The 27,580-nt window shown below is 38.4% G+C and overlaps 1 protein-coding gene and 1 long non-coding RNA gene across 3 annotated transcripts in view; both read left to right on the forward strand.

Annotated features, from left to right (window-relative positions):
* Positions 1-494: 494 nt before the first annotated feature.
* LOC149610541 (neurogenic protein big brain-like) overlaps positions 495-27,580 on the forward strand; it is a 291,238-nt gene continuing 264,152 nt past the window's right edge. The window contains exons 1-2 of one of the 2 annotated variants that reach the window (XM_089859108.1): positions 495-1,145; positions 4,600-4,961. In XM_089859108.1, coding sequence (XP_089715234.1) covers positions 1,077-1,145; positions 4,600-4,961 — 431 coding nt within the window. In that variant the 5' untranslated portion in view covers positions 495-1,076. The remainder of the gene's footprint in view (positions 1,146-4,599; positions 4,962-27,580) is intronic. The other variant, XM_089859107.1, reaches the window with a different exon arrangement.
* LOC149610542 (uncharacterized) lies at positions 1,161-2,882 on the forward strand. Its single transcript, XR_016376625.1, has 2 exons — positions 1,161-1,575; positions 2,210-2,882. It is a non-coding gene; the product is annotated as an uncharacterized LOC149610542 (long non-coding RNA).

Below are 27,580 nucleotides of genomic sequence, written 5' to 3' on the forward strand. Positions count from 1 at the left end.
TTCGACTGGGAATTTTATAGATTTACATGGTTTTCAGGCTAGGATGATTGATACCATTTACACCAGGAGGCCGGGCTACTTGGCGTACAAAATGCAGTACCAACTAGTCTGGCCTCTTGGTGTATCAATCCTTTATTATAGTCTGAAAACTAATAAGATTTAGTCAACCGAACTGAAAAATTGTGAGGGCACTGATGATAATTTGAAGTAAGGATACGTTCAGTTATTGTAAGTGAAAATAAACAGAAAATTCACAGAATACTTAGCCCATTCTCTAAAACTTTGTTAAAACTTCAACTAACGTACTTTTAATAATAAGCGTAACGACGGAAAAATATCAAAGAATAGAAAGAAATTCCTCATTTTCTTATTATATTTCCGCCACTAGCAAAGAAAGAGGGAAAAATTTAGAGAAAGTATAATAGGGGGACTGGAGAGGGGAAAAATGTTTAAAACCCTCCCCACGAGCGCGAGGTTTGCGTTTGCCGTTCCGTTAAACCCTGCCAGAGACTAAACTGCGGCGCTCATAGCGTCATAGTACGTCGGAAGAGAGAGCGTACTGTAGAGAACGCGATAGCAAGTGGGAAAAGAGACTGCGAGAGCGGCCCAGCCAGTGTCAGTGTGTCGGTCGATCCGGTGGTAACTCCGGTGCACGGTTCTCTTCCGTTCTCATTCATTTGCGAGTTGTCCTCTATTGAGACTAGTGGCTGTTGATTCTCTCGGGCTTTTCGCGTTAAGAGAGGAGGAGATCTTTTGGTTCGGCTTTGCGGCGTTACAGAGGGATAACTCCGGCGTTCGTTGTTTATTGGCGCTCGTCCCCGGGTTCCCGGTTGAAATTATTCAGGCTGTCTTGGTGCACATGTTGCCAGCGCTCTACGCGCAAACCCTCGTCGTCCCGGCGTCAACGCGCGGGGGACGGAGCCGAAAGTTTCGGAGAGGACGGTGGGACGTATTACGACGGTGATTTCGAACCCTACGCTACGGCGGCCTCAATAAGGTCCGTCCAAGGAGGGGCAACTGCGGGGGGTTCAACGTCCAGATCGCGGTCCAGACGTTCCCGATTGGAATCTTCACCCATGATCGTCGAAGGCCGTCCCATGGCTCCCATCTCCTTGGAAGCGTTCTTTCTCCACCTTATCGACAAGGTCAGTAAACGCGACGTGAATCAGCTGATTTTCACTATCGAGTTCTTTCCATAAGCGGCCTCTCGAGAATTTTTTCGACATTTGTCAAGTTGGAATGTTTGCCTAAATTGATACTGAAAGTTTTCTTTTTTTTCCCACTATTCAAACCTCTCGAGATTTTATGTCAACATATTTAAGAATTAAAGCTTAAGCATACTGGACGTATATTTGGTATAGATTTAGGAGGTTTTAATGGGATGCTAGATTATTAATTCGTACGAATAGATGTTTCGAGAGTCTAATGATATTTGCGCTTTGCGAATCATGTATAAACAACAACGCGAGTCTCAATTTGATATTGTAAATGAAAACCTTTTAGACTACTAAATTTAAAATAAGGCTTTCCATTAGGCCTAGCTAGGAGGGAAGTCAACAATCGTTCAAATTTAATGTATATAATGAACATAAGTTCATGAGATACTTGTTCCATAAGTTTATCACTAGTAACTGAGAGATTGTCATGTAGTGACGTAGGTCATAGATTCTTGTAAAGTGACGCCTGCAGAAGCGCTGTCAAAGGTTTAGTACAGAACAGGGATAGATTTAATTTTTGAAGTAGGAATGGAGAACGGTTAGTATTTACTTCAGTCCGACTCATAGCCCAGTATAGAGCCCCTCCCTCCAACACGTAATTAAAAGTTTAAATTATCTTATTGGCTCACTTAAGGTACGTTTTGATGACGTTGCTGACGGGGACGGTGAAAAATACGTAATTCCTTTTTACCTCTGTCGCTATGACCCACCTCTTCTTTCATACCCCTCCGTCCCGTGGAAGGGGGTCCGGGACTTTGACGCGCGTCCACATTACTCTGTTCTCCATTCCTACTTCTAAAATTAAATCTATCCCTGTACAGGCTAAATAGGAAGATGGACTGCAAAATTAACCGAGTGTAGGACATCAATTCTCGCTTGTCGTTCTCGAACTAGCTCTCAATAAGTCCCTAGCATACTTATGGAACATGTCTTAGAAACTTATGATGTACCATGAGTAAATATTTGTTGACATAACCATCCATATTTGACAGTCAAACCCCCTAGAGTCTAGAGTCCTCTTTAAACATTCTAAACCATAAATCCAGACTACAACTTCCTCAGGCGAGTTTAATATAATGAATGAAATATTTGAGAATTATTCAAACCGGTTTCGTTACATTAATCCCAGATTATAAGTCTGGAGGTCATTCTTAACTTATTTAGTAGGCCTAGTTTACGAGGACAATTTAAATCGGAAAGGAAAATTGGGTCACAGAGAGCAGAGATATTTTCTGAATTTCCAATTCCCAACCAAACTATATCGCATGCCTCTGACCAGGGAAAGTTTTGGAGAAATTTGTACAGCAGACGGATGATGATGGAAAATATTTTAACGAAAACTAAAAAGTTATTTGAATTTTAATAAAAAGGGGTTTAAACCATCCAAGTACTTACATATAAGATTTATCTTAAGAGAAAAGTACTGAAATACAGAGGCTTTTAGCTTGAGTAATACAAGTGTACCTGTTGCCTTATAAGTGGGTTCGGTTTTTCTTTATTATTTTTTTTATCGCAAAGATATTGGAATTTTTATCCGTAATTACAAACGATTGAAGTTTTGAAATATTTTCATAAACGCTAAGAAACTTGTTGCAATGTTTGTCACGTGATAAATAACATTTACTGATAAAAGAAAGATATTTTCAATAAATCAATTTCTTTAAATTTGTCAGTTTGAATTTCCTCAGTGCCCCTTTGTGTATGGTTTAAAAGCCAATGTTAGTTTAAAATACAATGTTCATTTTTTCTTGCGTAAAATTAACGCAACTAAGGTGTTAAGCAACAGGGTGTTGCTGATTAGTCTGCTATAAATTAAGGGGGATGTTCTATGGGAGATTTGAGTCGAAGATGTGCTATGACATTGGGACACTGTTTTCGAGTTACGATTTGAGTGTTTTAAGGACGACCCCTTAATTAAATTAGAAATCATTGTCTTTCAGTTTCTTAATTAATTTATGGGGTCAAAAACATAAAAACGGTGACCTGGACGGCAATATGTCATAGAACATTTTCGACTCAAAATCGTCCAAAGAGCATCCCACTTAATTTATGACAAACTTATCAGAAACACCTGCATTGCGATAGAAGTATTATTTGAAAACAATTATTATAACCACACAATTAGGCCGGTGTTACGAGACGTTTTAGAATCTACCTCAGCCATGTAAAACGTTGATACAATCGCTAATTTATTATGAAAGACTCAAGAAACATTCGCTATCTCTTTGGCATGATCCAATAAATAGAAAGGCAGGAAGTGAAAAACGTTGGTTAAGGATTTCATTATGTAGGAATATCATTCCATTCTCCTAGCTTTTTCTATATTGGCTCTGAGCTCGATATGCCTAAGTTCTTATAGAAGTTCACAAAAGTTAATAAGATATGCTCCATAAGTTTGTCACTGGTTACTGAGAGCTTGTCATGAAGTGACGTAGGTCATAGATTCTAGTAAAGTTACGTCTGGTGAGGCGCTGTCAAAGGCTTGGTACAGACTAAAAAGGAAGATGGACTGCAAAACCAAGTGTAGTCAATTCTTGCTTGTCGTTCTCGAACTAGCTCTCAGTAAGCCTCTAGCATTACGAAGTATATTTAGTGTCATACTTATGGAACATACCTTATAAACTTATGGATTTATAAATTACAATTTGGAATGCTTCAACGATTCTAGTCCCTTTTCATAAAACAGAGTCTCTGAAATTGAGTCTCTAGCATTACGAAGTATATTTAGGGCGCGTTCAGTAACGCTCAACGGAGGCTCCGTTGAATGCGCATTCGCCACTGAACGATTTTCCGAACTTCCGGTTTGACGTCACGATTGTAAGCGAAGAGGCATCGAAGTCATCGGCTGTAAGAGCCGATTACTTCGTTGAGCAACGCATTTGTGACGTAGCAGCAATGGAGGAAACTTATCTCCCTGAATGATTTCGAGAAGTTAATTTGACGGATAATTTCGGAACTATTTATAAAATCGGTGTGGCAGCGACTGAATACGAATGAATAATGTCTGTTAATTATTTTATGAAATTTTTTTCTGTTATATCTATGAAGCTTAAAAAGTTATTGGGTTTTAAAGCTTAAGCCTGGCTAAGTTACTGGTCAGAGTTTTCTCTTATTTCGGCTAGCAGGCCCTCGCATATCCATTTCCATGAACAGTAAGCAGACGATACAACGTAAAGTTTGCAAAAAACCGTTCAGTAGCCTAATACGTCACATGACATCACGTTGATCAACGGAGCTCAACGCGTTTGGTCTCCGTTGAGCGTTACTGAACGCACCCTTAGAGTCATACTTATGGAACATATCTTATAAACTTATAATTTCCGGCCAAGATGCATGTTGCAGTCGTTCAATAAAGAGTTTTTATTTATTTTTGTGGTGACAGGTGGAATCACTGAGAACGCAAATCAACAGGAAGCGCTCTATGCGCGAGGAGATCCGAACTTTGGAATTTTGGCGCGCAATAATCGCGGAGTGCCTTGCCACCTTCTTCTTCGTGTTTTTATTGTGCGGGGCTCATATCACTTGGCCTGGCTTCTACTCGCCAACGGTCAGCACCGTGGCCATGACTTGCGGACTGTCGATGGCCACGCTCTCTCAGTGTTTCGGGCACATATCAGGGGCGCACGTCAACCCCGCCGTCACCTTCACCATGTTCGTGACGAGAAAAGTGACTTTGCTCAGAGCCCTCCTCTATATCATTGCCCAGTGCGGGGGTGCCATCGCCGGAGCCGCCCTTCTCTACGGGTAAGCTACATTTAACCTATACTACTAAATAAATACCGATATGTCACTGTCATATTTGGCGGGGTTTAGTGTTTAATATACGTGACATTGCAAGAGAATTGAAAAATTATATTACTATCGCGATAATTAAACATATTCATTTTTAAACTCATTTACGGTTAAACTTGAACTTGAGTTGACAGTAATTTTGTAAATGCATTCACAATCTCTTGATTATATTGTGAAGTTTCTAATCTAATTCAGAAGCGTAAACGAAATTATTATTATCATTATTAATTATATTGTTTGAAACGCTCAGCCAAGAAGTGATATCTAGTTTACTAGGGAGAAGGTTAAGATGCCTAAGTATTCGCGCGCCATAGTCCCAGTCCCCCTTTCAAAATACAAGAGGGGGACGTAAAAGGAGGCCGGGTTATTTCGCCTCTCCTCAATCGGAAAATACGTAATTTTTGTCATTTGCGACGCGCTGACGTGAGTTTTCAAGAACCAATTAGATGCTGGTTGTAATTTAAAGGCAGGGATTAACTCCGGACCTACGTTTGGACTGGAGATAAAGCTAGAAATGTGGAAAATGTATACCTTCTCCCTAGTAAACTAGATATCATTCTTGGCTGAGCACTGAGATTAGTTTTCAAAAATGAGGCGCGTGTCTTGTATGAGCCAATTAATGGTATAGACGTGTATGGTAATTAGCTCGCACGTCAAAGTAGTCGTATCAACACGTCTAATGTCATCGGATCTTCCAGACCACGTGTCTGTTCTTCGTAGATAATAGTAGGGCTTCGTTTAATGAAGTGCTAGCCTAGTTTTCAAATTTTGGGTTATTATTTTAATTTACCATCAAGGAGATAATTAAGTGTGCCTATCATAGAGTCTTAAATACATGGTGTTTTCCAAAATGGGTGTTTTCCAAAATGGGTTTTGGTTCTTAATTAAATGGGCTCTATGGATAATCAAGTTTGAGTCAAAAAAGTTACTTCATCATGACATTTTGCCCTAAGATACACAGTTTACAAGTTAAAATTAGAGTGTTTTACGGATAACCCCTTTAATTTAAGTAAGAAACTAACTTAATTAAGGGGTCATGCTTAAATCGCCCTAAACCTAACTTGAAAACAGTGGTTCTTGGTGCAAAATGTCATAGAAGTTACATTTTCGACTCAAAATCGCCCATAGAACTCACTATACTTCGGTCGATCCTACCACCCTTTTTTAGAACATTTTGCATAAAGTTTTATTTCTTCTAAACTTATGCTTAAGCATTAGTCCATGATATTAAATTGAACATCACTGAATAGAAATGACTTTATACGTTTACAGTTATGACTTTAGTTATTTCTCAAGGGTATAACGTAAGTTCATAAGATATGTTCCATAAGTTTGTCACTGGTTACTGAGTTTTATTGTTTTTAAAAAGAGATCATTTATTGTGTCAGTATGACAATATGATGATGATAATTAAAATGAATTACAGTGTTACGAATCAAAGGGAAACAAATTAAGAATTTTAAAGTTATGGGGTTGTCTGTTACTGAGAGGTTGTCATTAAGTGACGTAAGTGAAACGTCATAGATTCTCGTAAAGCCACGCCTAGTGAGGCGCTGTCAAAGGGTTAGTACAGGCTCAATAGGAAGATGGACTGCAAAACAGAGTGTAGTCAATTCTCGCTTGTCGTTCTCGACTCTAACTGCTCTCAGTACAAAGTATAAGTAGTGTCACACTTATGGAACATATCTTATAAACTTGCGGTATAAGCATGCCATATACACGTATACTTAAAGATAAGATTTGGTTATATTCAATACTCCCCCATCCCTAAAGAGACTGAAAAGTTCAAGTTCGAGTCCTCTTTGCCTTGATCTCGAGAGACGACGAGATGGCGAAAGACAGGAATTCCCTATAGTACTCTATCAAAATATACAGGCTGTACTTACGAGTATATCACATATAGGAAAAAACACAAAGATAAAGTTTAAATACTTTGCAGAGAAGTAGCTTATTTGTGAGATAAAAGGGCATTAGCGAGATCATTAACACCCACGCGGGACCTCTTCATATAATTATGTCGCATTACGAAATAGAACGGAGGGTTTGTTGAAGCGCCATACTTACCAAGTGCGCCTAAACAGACTTCTACATCGGGATAAGAAATCTCTCGGGTATATTTTTTATTTGTTTTTATCATTTGGAAGGAAAGGGTTCAGGATATCTTAATAGACCGTAATAACGCTGTCAAGTGACACTAGGGACATGTGCTCCAAAAAGGTAGCGAAATGTTTGCTACTGACACTTCCAGTTGTCACTGGAATGTAACTGCGCGAACTTCTAACCCATTTGCTTCAAAACTTCAAATCCTTACTGGGCTCTGGGCCAAAATTATACAGGGTGTTTCTGATAAGTCTAGCATAGATGTATGGGCAACTGTTTTCAAGAAAAGATTGCAGTATTTTAATTAAGAAACTGAAAGACAATGATTTCTAATTTAATTAAGGGGTCATCCCTAAAACACTCAAGTCATAACTCAAAAACAGTGGGCCGGACAGAAAAATGTCATATAAATTATACATTTACGACTCAAAATCGACCAAAGAACATCCCCGTTAATTTATGGCGACTTATCAGAAACACCCTGTATACTGTATAAAATACTGAATCAGAGATTCTGAGCGCGAGGTTTTGCTTCGTTTGATATCTAGTTCATTCGGTATCTGTTCGATATTGGAAAAATATTAGTTCTGAAATTTTATAGAATTTCTAATTAAACCATTTCTAATCAAATTCTGCCAAGAGTGAACAACTATAGGAGTAAGGATCTCTAATATTGGCCAAAGGGCAAAAATGTTCGCTCTCTCTCTAAACAACCGGTCACGCTATAATGTACATTAACATTTAAACCTGACTTCCTCCGCGCCCAAAAGAAGGAGCGAAGAATATTTTCGGATTCATGAAATGCGGGAAGCCCCTTACTCCTATAGTTATTTACATTTGTAATTAGTTAAAAACTTATTAATTCCAACAGTGTTTACTCGTTAATAGGGCGCGGGGCATCCGAACTTTAAATTAATATTATCCCATATTTTATCAACTTATACCAAACATCTATACAAAATATCCATAGGAGCTACGTGTTAAATTGCATTATTTAAACAACTTTGCGAATCTTTTTATTTGTTAATTTTAGTTCAATTTTATGTGAATTTATTTGAACCAAAACTTATTTTAGGTTAAGTTTAAACCAAAACTAATTTTAGGTTCATTTTTCACAAATTCTCTCCTGACCGCAGACGAATTTGTACATTTGCGTATTACGAAATTGCTTCCATTAAATTTAAACTTAAGTTTTGATTTTAGTTATTTAGCATATATCCATAGAGGAATATTCCGTTTGAAACTCTTAAGAATCTCCAGTAGATTTATTATCTTTCTTTTTCCACGCAGCTAGAATTTTATCGCCAAATTCCAATTTTCCAAAGAGCTGCTCTTAACAATTGGTTTCTGGCCAAAGTTTTAAAAAGCCTATATATAGTTCATCGAAAAAGAAAACCTAATAACTAAAAGGTAATTCTGTAATAAAGATCTCGATCGAAGTTCAGATGGTGAACGTTAAAACGATTTCGGTATAAAAGTAAGAGCATATTTTACATGCACAATTTCATTTTCGAATCGAATCTGCTACGGGAAGCACATGTTCATGGAATGGAACAATGGGTAATCAGGGGCGGAAATAAGAAAAATGTCTTATAGGACATGAGTCCAGTGATCCCCCGTTCGACTGGAAAAATTGGAGGACATTGTCCACTGGAGTGAGCAAAAATGGTTTCTTCATAGTCAAGCTATCAAAACTTCGGCTAATGTATTGGTCAACTGCCCTTAGTTTTGAAAAAAAATTATGGGACATTTTAAAATTTTATTGGACATGTCCAGCGTCCTGTGCTTATTTCCGGCCCTGTGGGTAACCCATTCCAAAATTGGGGCTTTATACAAAGTGTTCCAAAAAGGGTGGTGGTTTGACCAAAGTTCAGTGAGCACTATGGGCTATTTTGAGTCGAAAATGTTCTATTACATTTTGCCTTAGAGTGTTTTACTGATGACCCCTTAATTACCATTTTATTCCAATTACTTAAATCATCTCTCCAACCATAACGTTTAAACGGTAACCCTTAGGACAAAATGCCATAGAACATTTTCGACTCAAAATCGTCCATATAACCCTACTTCTATTCGATCCTATCACCTTTTTGGAAGACGGTGTTTTCTAAGAACTTAGTAAAAAGAAAATTATGACAAATTTTCAAACAATAAAATATATGTATAAAAACACTATTTTTCGGAACCTAGCTAATAAACTCAAGCCATCAATCACCTGGTCTTTATCAGACTACAGATTCAGACCAATTGATAATAATCTTCTAGCTAGAAAACTTTTAAATTAAGAAAAAGTAAAGAGGAAAACTGTCTGGCTGAAGTGAATAAGCAACTATACGAAAAGTTAAACAAGCAGAAAAACCTTAATTTAAACATTTCATTTTTGGAGCACATACTTATTGCCAACTTAAACTGGCTAGTTCATCTTTTCCCGTACCAATTTTTTCACTAGAACTTTCCCTTCACTCAAATTTTCTAATACAATTTACTAGTGTTTGCCCAGTTTTACGGGTCCTCGCTCGAGGGTGTTGGTACGTGTGTCCCAAAGGCCTAGCTCTCTTTATTCAACCTAGCACCAAAACACAGGCGCCATGCAAAATTCCTCACCCTCGTCTCTAACTTCATTATTTGCGCGCGAACCGAGCGTGGACCCGAATTTCGTTGCAAGTAATTAACTGCTCATATTAGCTCTATATGACGCCGGAGATACGAATAAAAGAATGAAGAGCTGACAGAAAAAGAGCACGGTCAAGGATATTCTATATGAACAGGGACTAGCGCGGTAACGTTTTAATCGAACGTTCATCATAGGATATGTTCCATAGATTGTCACTGGTTACTGAGAGCTTGTCATGAAGTGACGTAGGTCAAGCGACGCCTGTTGAGGCGTTGTCAAAGGCTTGGTAAAGACTAAATAGGACAAGATGGACTGCAAAACCGAGTGTAGTCAATTCTGGCGTCGTTCTCGAACTAGCTCTCAGTGAGTCTGTAGCATTGCGAAGTATAAGTAGTGACATACTTGTGGAACACTATCTGTTACCCGCGGCGTCCCTCGCGTGTAATAAGAACTTCCATCAAAATGATATAAAGAATGGGTATATTTTACTGATGACTAATATTTTTGTAGCCCCTAGGAGCGAAGGCACTCGGCGTTGCCCGTCAGCCCATCGGGACATTTTTATTACTTTTCACGCGGACATTATTCCATAAAGGAGGGTTTTTAAATTTCGGACCGCCATTTAAAAAAATGGCAACAAATCGAGCCCAAAAGACCATTCAGCCCGTCTATAGGTTAAAGGAAACCAGTGTACTAAATATTTGTGAAATCGGTTGAAACGTGCGGACTTTGTTGCATAGAGAACTTTTTTTACATTTCTGGGCGCCATTTATTAAGATGGCGGCGGATCGGAAAAATCTTTCTTAGTACGCGCCTACTACTTATGAGTAACGTTCCTACAAATTTTCAGCTTTTTAAGGCAAGCGGTTTGGGCTGGGCGTTGATTATCAGTCAGTCAGTCAGGACTTTGATTTATATAGATATAGAAGATATCTTGTAAACTTATGGATTTATAAATTAAAATTTGTAATGCTTCAACGATTCTAGTCCCTTTTCGTAAAACAGAGTCTCTGAAATTTGACTAGCTGAGAGCTATACGCGTCCATCAGTGACAATTATGAAAAGCCTAGGGTGGTCATCTTAATTAAGAGCTTACGCTCGTGGTAACACCGATGTTTGTGCCGGGTTGCGATGGTATTAGGGACACGCGGAGAAAGCGGCTGAAAGATTGTTGTTTCATTAAAAGCACAAGCCACGCGTGCGTCTATACCCTGTCGCCTTGTCCCTGTCCTGTCCTGTCATCTCTCGCACTACCCTTAGCTGATGTTACTCTCTCTAGATCTCCTTTCGAACATTTTTTCTCGTCATTTTTCCGAAGAGAAGCTGCTTCTGACAGACATTTTCTATCGTCTTTTGTCGCTTTTGCTTTCATTCCACCAGATATACAACGTCCTGTACTAGACATAGCGTATCCTAAAGCGTCTAGACAAAAGATGTTCGATTATTTCAATAAAGCCGCGGCTTTTTATAGATATTCTGACGTCAAAAGATGATGCTGGTATTGATACAGTATTGCCGGTTGTACCAGTGTCGCTGTAGCAATGTTGAATGCGACAGAAGGGGTTGACACCATCGGTTTGAGTTGCGCAGTTAGGTAGTTTAATTTCAAATTTTAAAATCATTCAAAAATAGTTTCAGTATATCTCTTTATCAAAATCAAGTCTAAAAGTTCTCGACTTTAATAGCATAATCTGTTAAATTCAGGAGTTCGTTAACGAGGAGTAAACAAACATACTCGAGTGAAGCTACGTCATGGACGAAACAATACTGAAGGACTGATGGCAGCCCATATAGCCCCATGCTAAGCGACTAAACAACCAATGTTAAGCTTACTTCCCCCTTCTCAGCCCCAAAATGGATGGGGGTTGCGAAAAATACCGAGTCAAATCCCGGAAAAATCTAGCGCCATCCAGGCTAGGAAATAAGACAGGTTTACAGGTCAAAAACCAGTTTATTAATAGCTTGGACCACTTTTTTTATTCAAAACGTGAGGGTCACTGGTCCCAATGACTAGTTTATTAATTCCTACTTTTATTAAAAATTGATATGGGGACCTCTTTAATTATTTTCATTTTAACATAAATTTCGACTCCAGGAGTCCAGTTGTGTATACAACCCTAAGCCGAGAGAGATTTTTTTAGAAGATAGAACGACCACAAGTCCTGGGACCAGTAGAAAAATAAATAGGGGAAGGGTCACTGGTCCCGGGACCAGTTTCATATTTAAGACATCAGGGGTCACTGGTCCGGAGGACTAGTTCAGAAATAAACCTTATTTCCAAGCCTGGGCCGCCATCTAGACAAAATAAGACGTTAGCTGCTTCCCTCTTTAGAACGTCGATTCCCCCATAAGCCCCCCCCACTATCTGGTTTGCTACAATCTCCCGCTAGAAGGCGAACTAACAAGTATTTTTGAACTTTCTCCCTCTGCCATCGGTCCTTCAGTATTGCTTCGTCCATGGCTACATTACCAATCCTTGGAGCTAGAGGGGATTTTTACAGCTAAATCCGCTCATGAGTCTCTTGCGAGGCTTGGAAGTGACCAATTTTAAACTTAAACAAAAAAAAAATAATAATAATAATAATAATTTTCCAATGGTCTCTCTAAGGTGTTTTAATCCCCCTACACATAAGCCCAATTTCAGAAGTTTGCGATGAGAGAATTTTGTTCAAAATTAGAACTTCCATAGAAAGGTAAATTCACTCTATGTTGATTATTACTGGGGTGCTATTTTAACAATTAAAACTACCAAAACCCCATGTATGCGAAATTCAACGTCACTATCCCTTTAATGACTTTGATTTTATCTTGAGTGTCACTCTAATTTATACGTCATTCAGACGAGTTTCATTGATAAAACACGCGTCCTTAGCTAAAGCTATAACTTGAACAATTTTTGGAAAGGGTGCCTTTACGGTATAATGGAATCCTATGGAATAATTAGTCACAACAATTCCTGAAACGGTATTCCCATTTACGACGAGTCCGACAAGATGCGAGATTTAAACAAGTCCCAATTGTTATCTGACGGGCTACATAAATTTAGAATTTAGAGTGCAGAGACGACATGGTAGACGGAAATAGCCACTGGCAAATAACGAACTGATGAAGCTAAACTTAATGGCCATGCCAACGTCGAGCCCTCTTTCTCGCATGAATTAATTCAGTTATTTACCGTGAATATTGAAGCGTTACAAACGACTATAAAATTCTGAACACTTAATTCGTGTCCGTTATTTCTATTCGTTATTCATACAAGAAAAATCTATGGATTTGCATAAATCTTTTTCATTTTATGGCTGAGATTTGTGTCTAAGCAGAGAGAATTATGAAAAGGAGCGGAAGGTCCTGCTTTTGGCAAGACAGAACACGATGCAGCGGGCGATCCTCGAAGTTAATTTACGTTCACATGAAAAAAATCTAACACCTTCATGCAGACGTACCGGAATTCGACCTTGTTTTTTACTTCCGATTGGGTCGTTTTAGAGCTACATCTATCCCTCAAGTTTCCACTCCCTTTCTTAATTCTCTCTTGTCTAAGAAGCTATGAACTATTTTGAATGACGGCGATTCAAATTTCCATCTCTATTACGCAAAAGGGAATAGAGTCACATACCTAAAACCATAAGTAGATAAAGATATGCTACATAAGTTTGCCACTGGTTACTGAGAGCTTGTCATGAAGTGACGTAGATGAAATGTCATAGATTCTCGTAAAACGACGCCTGGCTACAGACTAAATAGGACGTTGGACTGAAAACCAGAGTGTAGTCAATTCTCGCGTCGATCTCGAGCTAGCTCTCAGTAAGTCTCTAGCATTACTAAGTATTGGTATGCTAAAACTATATTTGCCACTTCTGGCTCTTCATACTTTGATCGCCATAATTCTGAAGAAATTCCTAAAGAACGATGAATATTTTATAAATACATTACAATTCAACATAAATGGTAGAACTAAATACATTCTTCTATAAATCTAAAGTTATTATTTTCGAGTTTGTCGAATTTCCAATTACTATCCTCTACCTCGGATAAATCCCGTCGTTGACTCAAACGTTACGTAAACCATTCCAGCTGTCGCTCCAATAATCATTCGATATATATCGGTATGTAAAGACATAACGTATGGACGCTGTACTGATCGAGATATGGTAAGGCAACGTTTATCGCTCCCAGTTTTCTAGGTTGTACCAGTGGACGTGCCAGGGTATAAAATGCTTACGAGGGGAAAGGGTTAGGACCAGAAGGTGATAATAGAAGAAGGCTGACACTCTGTATAACCTCTTAATAAATGAGTTATGTAACATGATTCTTCCCAGGCTCATGCACCTTTTTGTTTGTTCCCCTGCTCATAAAACTAAGTTCAGATGGGCATCGCACCGTGCTAGGGTGAATTCTATAACTGTTTGGTACCAAGAAGTGATATCTAGTTTATTTGAAAGAAGGTATAAGATGCCTAAGTATTCGCACTCCATAGTCCCAGTCCCCCTTTCAAAATACAAGGGGGACGTAGAAGGAGGCCGGGCTATTTCGCCTCTCCTCAGTCGGAAAATACGTAATTTTCGTTATTCGAGTCGCGCTGACGTGAGTTTTCAAGAACCAATGAGATGCTGGTTGTAATTTAGAGGCGGGGATTAACTCTGGACCTACGTTTGGACTGCAAATGTGGTGAATTTATACCTTCTCCCTAGTAAACTAGATATCACTTCTTGTTGGTGCTTAATCCTCAGCAATCAACAGACAAACCTTGATTGTCTTGACGTGGGACAAAAATCCACAAGCGCATGCGCCTTGGCAAATAATTAGGCGCTGATAGAGTAATGATGAGGGGGAACTATTTATCGCGTATGTGATTCGGTTTAGTAACCTTGCTCCAAATTTAAAATGATGTTGGGAAGAATCATGTTTCAATTACTTCGCTTTGTGGTACACTTCTCTCGACAAGAGAAGTATTATACACTTCTGTTAGGATGTATAGTGCCTAATTTGAATTCCAAACGCGAAAAGACAAGAAGGGTGGAAAAGTGCTAGGAGCGGGAGCGGGTCGAAATGATTGTAACTGTGGATGATGGGCCCCATTTAGTTGCTCTGGTTTTATCGTAGTCGACTATACGCTTCCGTTTGATATTAAAAGGTCTTTACACCCTCGCAAATGGAGAGAGGGGAACATCAGGGATCAAGTTTGGGTGATATGAGGAAAGACAGTGGCAGTAACATGTACGTGTTCTGGCAAAATGGACCACTCAACGATATACCGACAGGATGTTGAGCGGGGTTGTTTTCATTGTAATACACCATTAAACACAGACTTGGTTATACACAAATAACTCGCAGTTTTGTTATAGATAAGGACTGATTAAGTTCTTTACCACCCAGATAGCGTAGCGACCATATATTTTTTAAGCCTTTTTTCCGTTTACACAAGCGTGGTTGTTTCTCCTTCTGTCTTTTATAAAGTTAACCCCGAGTAATGGGGTTCCAATATTTAAGTCTCAGATCAATATGTTATGGCGACACCGATCAAGAGTTTCGAACATTTTGGTAAACGAGGCGTGTTTCCTTTCGGTAGGAAAAACCGCTTCTTCGTGGCAAATGGAAAATGTTAGTTTTCAAGTTTTTAATAATATTAGAACGTTTTTCATTGCAATTCACGACTCTTTCAATCGCATTGGCCTTTCAAGGCCATCGCAAAATTAGCCCTAAATACTATAATTACAAATACTGAAGAGTTTTTTCTTACTGAATATTAAAACACTTTATTGACTGATTTGCCCAAAAGGAAACTTCTAAATGTTCGAACTTCAAAAAAAAGACGTCAGCTTGATCCATGCAGTCAATAAAATTAATAGGTTAAATCAGAAGTATATAATACTTCTCCTCGAGAAAAGTGTACCACAAAGAGTACTGGTAATTGTAACACGATTCTTCCCAACAGCTGAACACTGGGAGCAAGGTTACTAAACCGAATCCTTCATAATACGTGATAAATAATTCCCTCTCATCATGACTCTATTAGCGCATAATTATTTGCCAAGGCGCATGCACTTGTGGATTTTTCTCCCGCGTCAAGACAATCAAGGTTTGTGGGCTGATTGCTGAGAATTTAGTACCAAACAGTTAAAGAATTCACATCATGGTGCCATGACCATCTGAACCGAGTTTGATGAGCGGGAGAGTAAACAAAAAGGTGCATAAGCCTGGCAAGAATCATGTTACATTAAAAAACTAAAGTATTATGAGGATACAGAGTGTCACCCTTCTTCTATTATCCCCTTCTGGTTTCATGTACGGCAGAATGTGCCTTACCTGTTTAGTATGGAACTCGCCTTCATCTGGTAAATTAAAGTATATACCAAGACAAATCATCCCACCCACCCCCAAAAAAGCAACACATCGGTCAATAGAGTCATAGCGAATTAAAAGGTCTGGACAAAGGTCACAGGTCATCGAATTAAATTACAACATAATGTCACAAATTGTAGGTAGACACAATAGAGAGTAACCCGTATATACGGTCGTTGTCGTATTGGGAGGTAGAAGAAGAGTATGGAGTAGTTGGTGGTTTGATCTAGGCCTATACGGAAGTCCTTAGGGAAAAGCTTTTTCCTACAACAAATTGAAGCCCTATATATAGCCTACTACTTCCATAGGGTGTCTGAAGGGAGATATCCCTTGAAGGCCCCTTAAGACTTTCGGGTCCTGCATGGGTGGCAGAAAGAGAGAGAGAGAGAGAGAGAGAGAGAGAGAGAGAGAGAGAGAGAGAGAGAGAGTTAGGCCTAAGAAGAGTTACAGTAAGGCGTCCTGAGAACCGAGGCTTAGTGGATTCTCCTTATCGGCAAGAATTTCGCGAGAAAAGAAGCTATAGCCTAGCTTAAGCACGAAGGCGCAGAGTCCGTGAGTAGCAGACGGAATTGCTTTTGATTGGATTGAGTAACGGTTCCTTCAATTTGCGGGAGCAGCGTTTTAGCTATAGCTCTCTATCGGATGTAGGTAGTAGGGATGGGAGGTCTACGAAAAATTTGATCATTTCCCGTGGTCTAATCAAACCAACATTTCCGTCCGTCAAAGATCTATATTTGGAACCATTCGGAACTTCCCGATCTTAATCTTCTATATCCTTGATTCCTCGTCAATCGGATTTAGCTCGCAATTGAATGAAGCAATATATTAATGGAATTATAAGCGCGTTCTTCCATGGTTGTACATACTGTCGTGTTAAATGAATGGGTCAGTATCGATTATTCTTCATTTTTATTACAAAGAGTATATGATATCAGGGATATATTTAATTTTGAAAGCAGGAATGGATAACAGAATAATCTGGGCGTGCGTCAAAGTCCCGGACCCCCTTCCCCGGGACAGGAGGGCTATGAAAGGAGAGGCGGGTCATAGCGACAGAGGTAGAAAGGAATTACGTATTTTTCGCCTTCCCCGTCAGCACGGCATCAAAACGTAGTTTAAGTGAGCCAATAAGATAATTTAAACTTTTCGTTACGTGTTGGAGGAAGGGGATCTATCTCAGAAGCCTTAGTGTGACGTCACCCATGCTATTTGCCCATAGAACCAAAGCGGTATCAAACATGGCCGCCCACTGCCAAAGCTAAGCCCGTGACGTTTTATCTAGGCACTGACGTCACAACTGAAATAGCTCTATATAATGGGCTATGAGCCGGACTAATGCTAACCGTTCTCCATTCCTACTTCTAAAATTAAATCTATCCTAAGAATTCTATTGGACAACAAGTATCACCTGATGGAATTTCCATGTCCGTCCAAAATAACTTTTACCTGTCACTTGTTTAATATTGTAGATAATCCAATTTTGAATATTTATGATTCATTAGTTTTCGAATACAAAGAAGAAATTCCGACATGAATCTTTCTTTTTGAAGCACTTTCTAAACGGCATTTACAAAAATAAATTTAAAAATAACGTTCAGCGAGTAATGTTTACTTTGTGAGTCAAATTGTGCTTGAGTAACTTGGTTTCTATTGAAACAATCTTTATGTTGGTTCTGGGTCTAAAATATTCCGTGTGTTCCCAAACTTTCGCAAATAATAAATAAAATAAAAACCGGGTACTGTCTGGACTGTTAACAAAAGGGTGCAAGTTATAATAGAAGCTACTTGTTTTGTGTCTTAGTGTGGTAATACATTTAACAGGGCATTTATCTTTTAGAGACAGAACCTTTTCCGAAGTTTGTTCTAGCTCTCTTTTTATTGGCGTGGACTAAATTCTTCGTCAAAGCATCTTTTCTTTTTAGTTGGACAAACTTTGTGGCTCTAAGAGTTAGGAAGAAGCTCCCTATCGCTCCAAACAAACTCTTTTAGAAAATTAAAGCGGAGAAAATCTCGTTTACAACCAACCTTAAGAGCCGTTTCTTTCGTTTTTTAGTGAACGGCAAGTTTAAATACCTCCTTGACGATAGATAACCGCCTTTTCACTCAGTCTTAGACTTAAGTACAATAGTGTTAATTTTAAAGTACTTATTCAGCAGTCTTTACCTCTCCGAGTGACGATGACGTCACGGAGAGGTATTACACTGGACGTTTCTGTGTGTGTCACTCACTGCGTTCGCAGTTGGCAAATCGGAAAGCAATATTAGCTTCTACTACATTATCATCGTTAGGATTAAGAATTACGCGGCGATCGGCTAGGGTTACGATAAACGTCTAGCCTCCCAATGGCAGGGCTTCCACCAAAGGTTCACGCATTTGCGAGTTTTCTTATCATTTATTGTGAATCAATTGCCTTTTATACCCCAAGTTTCCAAAAATTGTTAAAGAGGCTTACGCTTGAATTCAAACGTCAACAATAGGAATGAAGTTTCTTAAAGCGATTTAACTAGAATTAAGCTAAATTAATGACGATTTAACTAATTAATATCAATTATATTTATTCAATTATTTAAGAAAAACCTCTTAATCGCGTCTCGACTCTGAGATGTTTATTTTGGTTTCCCAACTTGTTATATTTTTCTCATTGATGAAGTTCGATGTTCGGATTTCCTACATTTTAAAAGAGGCTATAGACCCTTTATTTTATTGGCAAATACTGCAGCGCCGGCAGAGTTTTTTAGCTGCCAGCTAATTAGATCTTGCTTTAAATTTTTTTTTTCTCGATGCCAAGAAGTAAATAAATGAATTGTTTGGCATCAAAAAACGAATTATTTTTCTATTGACAAGCCTTCTCCTTGACACAAAGTGAATAAATATTTGTAAATTACAAAGTGTCTTGTACCTGCTTTTCGGCATCAACACACATAAGCTTGCAAGTATAACAGCCTTAATTTAGAGGTGTTATCCTTAGCAAAATCCAACTCGATCGTATAGGAATAACTCATAGGCTACTGAAAACTCTACTTGATACAATCTTTTATATGGGCGAGGAAGGTTAAATTGCCATGAGAGATTTGGTATAGAGGAAAGTATCTTGGGCCGGGCGCGAGCGGTAAAACGCTATTTAAGCCTCCGCAAGTTGTATGATACTTTAGGAAAGGAAGCTGGCCAGGAAAGAGAAGCTCAAAAAGTTACTTAATAACCCCGGTCTTGCTGGCTGGACTCACTACTAAGTTTCTAGACTCTTAAAAGTACAACAAAAAGGAAAAAGAGCAAAGCTCAAGAAGGTAATAGCAGAAGTACTTTAATACAAAGTTCTAAAGTATAGAAGAAATTCCAATATTCATTAATGTTTTCATCATGTCACATTTAAATTTAAATGAGCGTATTTTAACGTTTCATTTTGATGAGAGAGAATCTTGAGATAAATAAAATCACAAGTTTGTCACTATCTTGAAGTGACGTAGGTGAATCGTCATAGATTCTGGTAAAGAGGCGACTGGTGAGGCGCTGTCAAAGGCTTTGTACATTCTAAATAGGAAGATGGACTACAAAAACCGAGTGTAGTCAATTTTCGAGTCATTTTCTAACTAGGTCTCAGTAAGTTTCTAGCATAACGAGGTATAGGTAGTGTCATACTTATGTAACATTAACTTATGATAAAATGGATATTCGTGAAAAATTACAGAATTTTCTTAATTCACGAGTCGTGCAAGAACAATAAGAACATTTGCAATTCACGCACGACCAGTTTATAATCTGTTGCACGTGAAAAATCAACTTGCCCTTATTGCAATAGAGTTGCATAGAGAAATAATCTTTCAAAAGGCCGATTTGATGGATCATGGAATTTGGTAAATAATTTTTAAAAGCCATACAATCTGATATATAGTGTCTACAGTCCGTGTTTTATCGGGTGATAATATCGTTTTAAAAATCTTAACTTCCACATGAGTTTCGGGTTAATTTACTTTGGATAAACAGGAGGAAGTTGTATAAGATTTTGGTCAAGCACGATGCAGAGCGTCATCAAGCTGACGGTATTTGCACCCAACGGAGTAGCCGTGTGGCCGCCGAGCTAGTCTTAACTGTTATTTCTGTTCCGAAGAGCGGAAAGAAATACATTACGAAAGCCCTTCCACCACCACCACCACCACCACCATGGCACCCTTACCAACTGGTAAAGATAAAGAGGAACCAAAATCCGATAGCGAATGAAAGCAAGAGAGAGAGAGAAGAGTTCGTACGCTGTCCAAACACTGATCTAGCGTTAAAGAAAGATCCTTATGGAAATCCCTTATTTTCTTTTGGTGGGAAACTGAACGGTACTCTGGAATTGCACGCTGTTTGGTCCTCATACCATCGCAGTCCGGGCGAACTATTGACCCTTGTGTAACCCGCTATATAGCTCGAGATTGGAAGCCCACTCGTTGAGCATTCGAGTCAGCGAGTCGGACAAGCAAGTTGAAGCGAAGAAAAAGGGCTCGGGACAGTACGCCTGTCTCGACATAGTCCAACGCGCCATTGCCATCAGCTACGAAAACTTTTCTCTTTTTCGCGCTTGAACGACCTATCGACCTTGAAAACTCGCGCGCCCTTCCTTTTTCCATTACGAATCTATACCAGTCTATACCAGTCTTACGACATAACATGGATGGCGCAAACTGAACAGAGTTCGTGTCATACCCAATGTGCCCTGCGCCTTCTTTGCGAAGGACATCAGGGGCTTTTCAAATTTTGACGTGGATAGTGGACAAATAATGCAAAGGTTAGGAAAGCAACCCATGCGACTCATGTTCTACTACGTACAAAGAGTGGCAACCTTGATTAGTAAAAGCGTTGTGCAGTTGTTGAGGTAAACAAATATCTAGGACTGGCTTTGGACATCCAACCATAAGGATGACATATTTGTCCTCTCATTCTGAATTAGAAACAAGAGTCTGGTAAAGAGTTCCTATGGAAGACTTTTTGTCTAAGATATTATAACACTTAAGAAGTTCAAGGTACACATCACGTACAATGTTGGGATGAACTTTAGAAGCTCCCAATTGAAAAATTCAGCCAATAAGAAAGGTTGCACACCGAAAGCTTAAACAGGACTTAAAGGGAAGGGTATTTAACTTCTTTCTTCACGGAACTTTACTCTTGAGACGGAATAAGGGATGGAAGATCTGGGCGAGAAAATCACCAGGCGTTCCGCGTAATAGTCGTCGAAACCCAGGGTGGCTCCGAATGAACCCGGGAGGCTTTAGTTTACCCCAAAAGAAGGCGGCTTTTCTCCATTTCCTAGTTATATTATAACCAACTCAAAATGCAATCGCAGTATTCAATACAGCCAAAGCTACAACCGTTCCCATCTGTACGTTAACTTTAACAATGCTGAACGCATTTTCCAAGAAGTACACGTATGGTATACTGTTATTGAACTTTAATATAAAACTATATTCGGTATCCCTCAGTGAATTAAGTTTACGCGTGAGGAAGATGGAGAAACAACCACACGGTTGTTTAAAGTACATGTTTCATGAAAATTTAAGTTTCTATGATTCTGAAAGAGCTCGAAAACCCAACGGTAGCTTTGAATTGAAACCAATAAAAAGTATAAGTGATGGGGTAAATTACCCTGGCGTTACCAAATATCACTCTAAATTACTGTGGCGTTACCAAATATCACTTTAAATTACCGCGGCGTTACCAAATATCACTCTAAATTACCGCGGCGTTACCAAATATCACTCTAAATTACCGCGGCGTTACCAAATATCACTCTAAATTACCGCGGCGTTACCAAATATCACTCTAAATTACCGCGGCGTTACCAAATATCACTCTAAATTACCGCGGCGTTACCAAATATCACTCTAAATTACCGCGGCGTTACCAAATATCACTCTAAATTACCGCGGCGTTACCAAATATCACTCTAAATTACCGCGGCGTTACCAAATATCACTCTAAATTACCGCGGCGTTACCAAATATCACTCTAAATTACCGCGGCGTTACCAAATATCACTCTAAATTACCGGGGCGTTACCAAATATCACTTCAAATTACCGGGGAGTTACCAAATATCACTTTAAAACTGCGGGGCGTTACCAAATATCACTGGAAAGTCCCGGGGCGTTTCCAAATATCAATGTAAATTCCCGGGGCGTTTCCAAATATCAATGTAAATTCCCGGGGCGTTTCCAAATGTCAATGTAAATTCCCGGGGCGTTTTCAAATATCAATGTAAATTCCCGGGGCGTTTCCAAACATCACTTTAAATTCCCGGGACGTTTGAAAATATCACTTTAAATTACCGGGGCGTTACCAAATATCACATTAAATTACCGGGGCGTTACCAAATATCACTTTAAAATTGCGTGAATTAACATCATATGCCCAATTCTTGAACAAATAATTTTCGTAAGGGTTTTTAACAAAAAGAAAACATAGCTCAGGGACTCCGAGTCAGTCCTTTAATTCAAACCAACCGGGTTTCCTGGCGTTTAACCATATTACCAAGGTGTTATCGAACGTACTAGACATGTAGACATCCTCGAATGGCATGCTGCACCCAACCCAAAGCGATAAAAGAACGCGGGGCATTTCACCCCTGACTGAATAGAAACTATGGCAAGGATGGCATTGAAGTCGGAGTAACAGGGGTTCAGTTGGAATCGAGAAACGGGTGAGGGGTTCGTCCCCCGTTAATTTGAACGCGTAACGACGTAGATCAACTCTGGATCCCCTTTATATAGAAGTCTATAAGAATATTTCAATGCAAGACACCAATAAGGACCGAACTGGGGGTACGTGTTTTCCCAATATCATTGGTTGATAGTAAGAGGACGCTTTAAAATATTGCAAATTGAGGATGGGACAGGTCACGGTGACATATCCTTTAGAAATTTCATCCAGGCCCAACTTAATATTCCGGAAACGTAATTTATATATGGTTCCTTACTTCATACGCCTGGTAAGTGGGTGTGAAGTTAATTCGAAATAAGGGTTAAAATAAAACGCTCTTTCCCAGCTTTTGCCTTATTAATTAGGGATACGCGAATACATTTTTTCAAGGGGAAATTATATTGTTGGAAAAGGTGGGAACTATGCTTTTTAAACAAAGTGCTAATGCCTTAAGGCTCAGTGAAAGTTCACGGCGAAAAATCATATTATATATATTTTGTATAGCCTTTTTCCCCCAAGGGTATTACTGCTGGTATTAAAAGGCTGGTTTGGTGGCAGTCCGCGACCTTTGACTTTTCAATTAAAGCTTGTTTTTAATCTGGTGCCTCAAGAGAGACCGGAAAGTATTATAGGTGAATACGCCCCCCCCCCCGTGTTGAAAATTTCACTCAAAGTCCAAACACTTTCATTGAGACCTCTTTTACCTTATACAGTGGAACAGGGTGTTTTTGATATCTCTGCCATAAATTAAGGGGGATGTTCTTTGTGAGATTTTGAGTCAAAATTAAATTTCTATCTCCATTTTGCCGTCCGGGCCACACTGTTTTCGAGTTATGATTTGAGTGTTTTAGGGATGACCCCTTAATTAAATTAGAAATCATTGTCGTTCAGTTTCTTAATTAAATGTAAGGGGTTATCCCTAAAACACTGAAATCCTAACTCGAAAACAGTGGGCCGGACGGCAAATTGTCATAAAACATTTTCGACTCAAAATTGCCCACACACTTAGTTTTTTACTCAAAATGACTTTGATACTGAGCGCCAAAAATTTGGGAACTGTTTGGTAAAATTACGGTATAATATAAATGGGTAATTTAGGGCGGTATTTGGTTAATTACCTTCTCACATCTCTAATGCCCGTAAATTATCACATTGCTATTTGTTTTTAACTGAACGTTGTGCTGCCAAAGATTTTCAAATAACATCAAAATTTCAAAGCTTCCTCGCGACAACTTCAGAGCCAAAACACTTATTATTAGCGTTGACTAAATAATAATAATACCTCTTTGTAAAACTGTCTGGAGAGCTTAGGAAAACTGCCCTAAAGCGCAAAAATTATGAAAATAAAACGTCAGTTTACACAACGGATAAGTATATTCAATTTTCAATGTTACTCCAAACACTAGAGCTTTAATTGAGTTTAGTTTTAGATGATTATCTTTTGGCCAAGAAAAAAAACAACTGAGAAAAATCTGTCTAGTTTCACTTTATGGTTCTGGAAATTGAAGGAAAAAACAAGCCATTGACTCAAAAAGGACTTCGTTATAAAAAAACCTTAAATTTAAGGGAAAGTTTAATTGTACAGGGTGTTACAAAAAGGGTGGATTACGTGTTCATTTTGAGTCAAAAATATTCTATGACCTTTTCCCCTAAGATACACCGTTTACAAGTCATGATTAGAGTGTTTTACGGATGACCCCTTAATTAAATTAGAAATCATTGCCATTTAATTTCATAATTAAATTTAAGGGGTTATCCCTAAAACAATCCAATCATAACTTGTTTAGGGTGAGGTTGACCCTTGGGGCAAAATGTAATAGAACATTTTCGACTCAAAATCGCCCATAGAACCCTTTATATTTAAAGTTAGTGAATCCGTAAATATCAACCATATGGCACTAGTGCGAGGTGGTAATTTACCGTAATTTGAATTTCAACTTGAAGTTGTACAAAGAAAGGGTTTTATCATGAGAGTTGTCCTTTAAAGAGAGTAAGAGTCTGGATAGAATTTTTTTTTAATAAAATAAAAAAGAGTCAGGCAAAGCTTCCAAAATTGAAATTAAAAAGGGAAATTTTTTTATGTTTAATTTGAGTCTATTCTTCTTTCTTTATATTATCCGTCTCCATCTCGTTTTCGAGAGTGGAATGTATTTTAATTTTCAGCCATAAACGCTAGTATAAAGGGTAAGCTTTGTACGATATTTCCTTTTCTCATGACGGTGCCTGAAAAGATTGCTTTTGGCAAAAGAATTCAGAGAAACATGTGCGCTTAATGACCGAAATTCAAAGAGCTAGCTGACTGGCTCTACTAAAACTTACATCAGGGTTCATAAAAACCTGAAGTTTTGAACCAAAAATTCAGGGTCGTTTCTGCGGGATATTTAGTAGCGATATCAGTAAGGTAATTAACCATTCGTAAGTAAATTATTACATGGTAATTTAGCAACTAAAATACTGTGTTAAATTACAATCGTTCTATTATTTTTGGGTGCTCATAAGGAACATTAAAAATCTTAAATTAAAATCGGTAATTTGGAGGTAATTTACTCGTGAAATTATAATTACATTATTTCTGAGGATTTAGTAGGTTTACTCTAAATGGATTACTTCAATTAACAACGCAACCTCGTTATAATATAAAAAAACCTGGATGTGTCAGTCAAATAGCTGTAAAAATCTATACATTTGAGGAAATGACTTTTCTAAAAAGTGTATGAACCCTGACTTATGAATATGACTAAAAAGAATAGTTTTTTTCTAATGAGAATTCCATGAACCGGGATTTACTCACTTTTATTATTTTCATACAGTTCCTTTCATTGTGAGAAATAAACGAGCACTTTTGGAGACGATTTTGAGTTTATAAAATAATTTAAAAAAATTCAAAGGAATGAAAATTTCTTGCTCTACGAAGAATTTTGAAGAAATTCGTGATTTTGCTATTTAGCTTCGACATTAAATTATTATTCTTTTTTTTTTATGGGAAATTGAGAAAGAAGTTGAAATTTTGAAGATATGCAGATACAGCTTGGGAATGATCAAAAAGTAATTCGTTGTATTGTATCTTCTGTAATATTGCAATATATCCAATTGATATAGTAAATATACGTTCTTTCCTCCCGATTAAATTAGAAAAAAAGATTAAAACCCGAGTATACTTTTAAATCGCATATTAATCTGCTAATAGAAACAGAATGACTTTGCAATTAATAAATATTAAAGCGATACTTTATATTCACTAATTAATAGTTAAAAAAATGAGGTCAATTTTCCCATAAAAGGAATTTGGTAATTCAGACGTTATCAAATAACACGCAATTAGTTAATACCTGCACAGAGTTCAATTTGTTGCAAAAAAAAATTATTTAGTAAAAATCATGCCAGACACTAGAAAAAACTAATACCCAATTTTAATGAGCAAAATAATTTGTACTAAAAATTCAAGCCACGGTTAAGGACATTCGGTTAAAATGAACCTCATTTTTAAAAAAGACCCAAAAATATGATGGTTTCATATGGTGGTGATATCTAGTTTATTAGGGAGAAGTCATAAATTCGCCACATTTCTAGCTTTATCTCCAGTCCAAACGTAGGTCCGGATTTAATCCCCGCCTCTAAATTACAAGCAGCATCTCATTGGTTCTTGAAAACCCACGTCAGCGCAACGAGAATGACGAAAATTACTGGCGACTGAGGAGAGGCGAAATAGCACGGCCTCCTTTTACGTCCCCCCCTTGTATTTTGAAAGGGGGACTAGGACTATGGCGCGCGAATACTTAGGCATCTTATAACTTCTCCCTAGTAAACTAGATGTCCCTTCTTGGTTTCATAAAACTGAAGGGAATCATCAAGCATCAACTATGATGCCTTTGATGTAGGTATACCGAATAAATAAACCATTAATATCTGGAACCACTTTTGAAAGACAAATTAAGCGACCTTGGTGGTCTCTTTCGTTATACCCCTAAATATACTCTATATAAAAAAGTTGGCCCTAGCTGGCACGATTTCAAAAACAATTAAGTATATAGCAACAAGCATAGTAAGCGATCCATTCCACCGCACGCACGGACGACATTGTTGACAATGACAAGAGACTCGAAGTCACGAGAGCAAAATCCATTTCGGGATGTAATGTCAACATCCTTTATCATTTTAAGAGCATCTTCAATTATTTTGGCGTTTCCTGCCGCCTTCGTGCGTTCCTCCGGGACTAAAGTACGCATCAAACGACAAAACTTAACGGTATGATTTTTAATTAGGTCTAGTTAGTAGAAAAAAATTATCAAAAAACTAGGAGAGAAAAAAACGGAGGATAATAATTAGCCTTCTCATTTAATTAAGCTTGTCATCGGTGTTCCCGTTACGCTATCAATTAGGTCTCGACAGAATGTTATATTATACTACATGGGAGTTTGCTCCCTTAGTACAGAGACGGGTCCAACTATTTTGAACTATGTATGAGCAGAAGTGAGATGAGACTAGAAGTGAAGAGCTCTAGCATTGGTAATAGATCCTGGCATTAGTGAACAAATTTGAGGTTTTTAACCCGCTTCAATCGCGCCTACGCTAGAGAGAAAAAAATTGGTCGAGTTCCAAAAACATTTCCTACTCCCTTCCCCTCAACCTAAAGCGGCGAAACACGGACCCGGGTGCTTGAATCTAGTTCGGCCGTCTACCACCGCGAGCGTCTCACGTTTTGGAGGGGAAATTCTGAAACCGCCACGAGAGGGCCAACCGTTGGTGTGTTATCAAGAATATTCACTTTCGCCGAGTGAAGAATTTGGTTAGCTCAGTACTTCTAGTCTCATCTCACTTCTGGTATGAGCGCACTAGGATCTACG

The sequence above is a fragment of the Phalangium opilio genome, unplaced genomic scaffold, assembly GCF_054372755.1.
Source record: "Phalangium opilio isolate 3A_F unplaced genomic scaffold, DU_Popi_V2 ptg000329l_1, whole genome shotgun sequence".
Classification (NCBI taxonomy): Eukaryota; Metazoa; Arthropoda; class Arachnida; order Opiliones; family Phalangiidae; genus Phalangium; species Phalangium opilio.